This window comes from Solanum dulcamara, chromosome 1 (genome assembly GCF_947179165.1).
Source record: "Solanum dulcamara chromosome 1, daSolDulc1.2, whole genome shotgun sequence".
Taxonomy (NCBI): domain Eukaryota; kingdom Viridiplantae; phylum Streptophyta; class Magnoliopsida; order Solanales; family Solanaceae; genus Solanum; species Solanum dulcamara.
The window spans coordinates 22,163,106-22,166,622 of record NC_077237.1 but is presented as its reverse complement, the minus strand read 5'-3'; the positions used below and the strand labels follow the sequence as shown (position 1 = coordinate 22,166,622).

General features: G+C 36.0%; 1 protein-coding gene across 1 annotated transcript; it reads right to left on the bottom strand.

The window, feature by feature from the left end:
* Nucleotides 1-632: 632 nt before the first annotated feature.
* On the bottom strand, nt 633-3,303 carry LOC129903093 (F-box protein PP2-B10-like). Its single transcript, XM_055978584.1, has 3 exons — nt 2,933-3,303; nt 1,596-1,714; nt 633-1,495 (listed from the first exon to the last, which is right to left on the bottom strand). The coding sequence occupies exons 1-3, from the start codon at nt 3,215-3,217 to the stop codon at nt 1,000-1,002; spliced, it is 900 nt and encodes a 299-aa protein (XP_055834559.1). The 5' UTR covers nt 3,218-3,303; the 3' UTR covers nt 633-999.
* Nucleotides 3,304-3,517: the final 214 nt, after the last annotated feature.

The following is a 3,517-nucleotide window of genomic DNA, read 5'->3' as shown; positions in this document are numbered from 1 at the left end:
CCCACGATCGATTCTCATTACTCTCCAACACACATATCAAGAAGCACAAGATTTTACATGTTTGACAAAGGTTTAGAAACTCACATGCCTCATTTCAAGCACACAATCACTCCAAAACGTGGGTCTTCCCTCCTCGCCAGGTCTTCGAATCAACAAAATCTATTCAAAATATAAATTAACAATAAGAAATCAAAACCATCAACACCCATATCAATATTTTTGGAAAACGGGGTCAAATCGATCCCAAAACCCAATTTTACAAATGATTTTAGAATTTTCTTATTTTTTATATAAAAAAAAACTAATAACGCGGCCGAATTATAATTGGCCACGTGTAAAAAATGATTTTGTAAAATTAAAATTAAAAAATAATGGCGTGGATGACTCTTTTATCAAACTGAAATGGCATAAATGAGCCAAACTTTTAACGGATTACATAAATGAGTTTTTTTCTCAAAGTTCGTTGGCATATTTGAGTCTTTTCCCAAAACTTAAAATGGTTAAGCTTATAAATTGACGGATCAATAACCCACCCAAACTTAAAAGGATTGGGCGAGTTGAATTTGATTTTGTCACTCTAGTGAAAACAGTCTTCAAAAATTCATAACTTAGCAGCAATCTCAGACAAATAGTTGAAACAAATTAATATATTACTTGCCAAACAACGGAAGGAACGCAATACATAAAACATTAAACGCCAAAGGCACTATACATACATCAGTAGGTGCACGCAAGCTAGCTGTGCCACAACCTTTATAAAACAAACAAATGTACTCGAGATGGACGAAAAATTGTGCACTTCCTTCTATAGATCTCAGCCAGGAGTGTGTCGCTACAAGAATTATACTGGGGGATTTTAGCCTTCTACTATGCAGGTTTCTCATTTTAGTTAGACGGAAATACCCTCTCTTTCTTTATGAGGTAATGATAACATTTGTGTACAGTCTACCGTTTTCAAATCGCGCTGAGTGGGATTTCACTGGTATGTTGTTGCTCTCCTTACTCCTTAGGCCTGATATCAATCCCTTCAACAATTAAGCCACTTTTCCTGTCACCTCCCTTCACCTCTGTTAAGCTCATCTCTAGTTCAGCTTCTTGTCCCCTCTTGACAAAGAATTCTCCCAATTCAATTTCCATCCACCCATCACTTCTCTGCTTTGGATGATGCCCTTTCGGTGTATCTTCCGTTTCCTCTCTCAATATGCGAGCCATGTGGTGGGTGAATATTCCTAACCGTCTCGGGACTACTTGGTACCTGTACTGTCTCTGTCTCCTTCCTCCCTGAGGGTTCAAATAAAATGTATGCGTATCTCTTTCATGCCCAGCAATCCCTACTGAACTCTCTGCAGGTTGGTTTTCAAATCCATAGGTCCTGGATTTTGTCGTGAACACGAGGTAAGCGCCATATCTAGTGTCAGGGGAGAGCATATTGGTGTTTATTTTGCCAGATATGTCAAACCAGCAGACATCAAGAAGCTCGGCAACTTCTGAGAACCTATTACCACACAAATTGCATCAATCAAACATCAAATGAAAAAATGAGGCATTTGCCCTCCTTACTTCTCTAACCAATTATCAAAAGTTGTATATGTTACCTAGACTCGGGAAGGGAAATCCATCTCCAATGTCTAGGCGTGTCGACCCAAACAATTTGCAACGACCTTGCAGCTAACATGTAACATATCTTTCCACTCCATTTCTCCAATGAGAAGCTCTGGTTAACAGTACTATGTTAGTCAGATGGATACTTAGCAAGTAAGAAATTAACAAAGTGAAGCGTAAAATATAGTGTGGGTCTCTAAACATAGAAAGCAAGAGTAAAATCAGTTACTATATCACATTTGGACCAAAATTCAAAAGCATAAAAAGATAAAGAATGTCATTTTCATTTACTTAAAACTTGTTGGTGGAGCCACACTATCTATTGGTGGGGCCAGACTGATCCCGTTAATTATTTGTTTCTCTTTAATTTCCTTTACTACTCAACAGTCATAAGACCAAAAAGACAGGGAAAAAGGGACAATGGTGACAAGGATAGTGTGGTTTATGCAACCTGAAATGGAAACCATAAGTTTATCATCACTGTTTGAAAACTACTAATTTAATATGCATGCAAAACAAAAGTACAACATACACTATAAAACATCACTTTCACATTAAGTTAGCTGTAATGATGTGAAAATTGACTATCATTTTCACACATGATATATTATAGACATATAAATCAAACCATTCGTTTATAACGAATATATGCATGAAACAACTTTTGATTTTAGTAGAGACTTCTACTTCTGTTATGTTTACTGGACCAATTCAATCTTTGAAATAGCAATTCTAGAAATAAATTCGATTATTATCATTTCCCCGTCAATTTATGTTTTCACATGTACACTGTTATTATCTAAAGTAAAAAAAACGCAAAAAGTGTTAATAAGGAAACAATATATAGGTATACAAGCCTAAATATAGATTTATCTCTAATGCAACATGGATAATTTCCATCGAACTATCTAGCAGATCTTTTTCCCAATTCACTCTGTTTCTTTATTCATAATTTGCCAGATAGTTATGAAAAAATCCTGGCTAGGGAGCCCCCCTCCCCTCCCCAAATGGAGTCATATGCGGCACAAATTTAAATCAGTCGAGCTCTAATATGGATATCAAACATTCTATTTTATTAATAATAAGGCCTAAGCGTAAAAATGAAAAAAAGTAATTAGTTCATTTTCCAAAATGACAATTATTTGGTATGACAATTATAGAATTTATGTATTCAATCACGAGATGAATTTCTAGATAAATAGTGGCATGCATTTACTTCAAGAGTGCTTCCAATGTGACCTTAATTAATTAGCAACAACAAATTGAATATTAAATAAAATTAAAACAAGCGAAAAAAATAACTTAATTAAAAGTTAAATAAGTTACAAACCTTGGTGCCACTGTCGATGAGAATAGGATTATCACAGAGGTATAGGTAAAGCTCTTTCTTTGAACCGAACGCGAGTGAATCTGGACCGTCAATGGACCGGGAAATGATGTCATAATAATCCGGCGGTAAGAACCGGTCCCAAACGGCGTCGGATTCAGCAGCTGACCGGAAAGGTGAAGCCACCAGCGACAGCCGGCAGGCGTCCTTCGGACTCGTTAACGATAGCGCCTTAGCAATGCAACCTTCCGGCAGTTCGTCGCCGCCGGTGCATCTATCCACCGCCATTCGATGTATATAGCTAGAGCCTAAGGTACACAAAAATTGTTGTGTAGTTTCGGATGACTTATAGAGAAGATTGCTATATCATGTGGGATGAGTAGGAATCTTAGCCTATTTATAAGAGTTATTATGCTTTAAAGGAAAATATTGTCATAAATACATTATATTACCTGGACGTCTATTTAGGTACTTTTTAGGCTTCATTTATTTATTTGTAATTAATGGAAATCTGAATTTGAATGGTCCAAATATTAAATTATTAAGTGTTTTTATTTTTATTAAGATTTAAATACTTAATGGGTCTGA

Excerpts from the sequence above, each read along its gene's own strand:
- LOC129903093 (XM_055978584.1), bottom strand. The coding sequence starts at position 3,217 with ATGGCGGTGGATAGATGCACCGGCGGCGACGAACTGCCGGAAGGTTGC. Across the intron at positions 1,715-2,932 it reads TCATCGACAGTGGCACCAAG|AGCTTCTCATTGGAGAAATG; the intron begins GTTTGTAACTTA and ends ACTGTTAACCAG. Across the intron at positions 1,496-1,595 it reads ATTTCCCTTCCCGAGTCTAG|GTTCTCAGAAGTTGCCGAGC; the intron begins GTAACATATACA and ends GTGTGGTAATAG.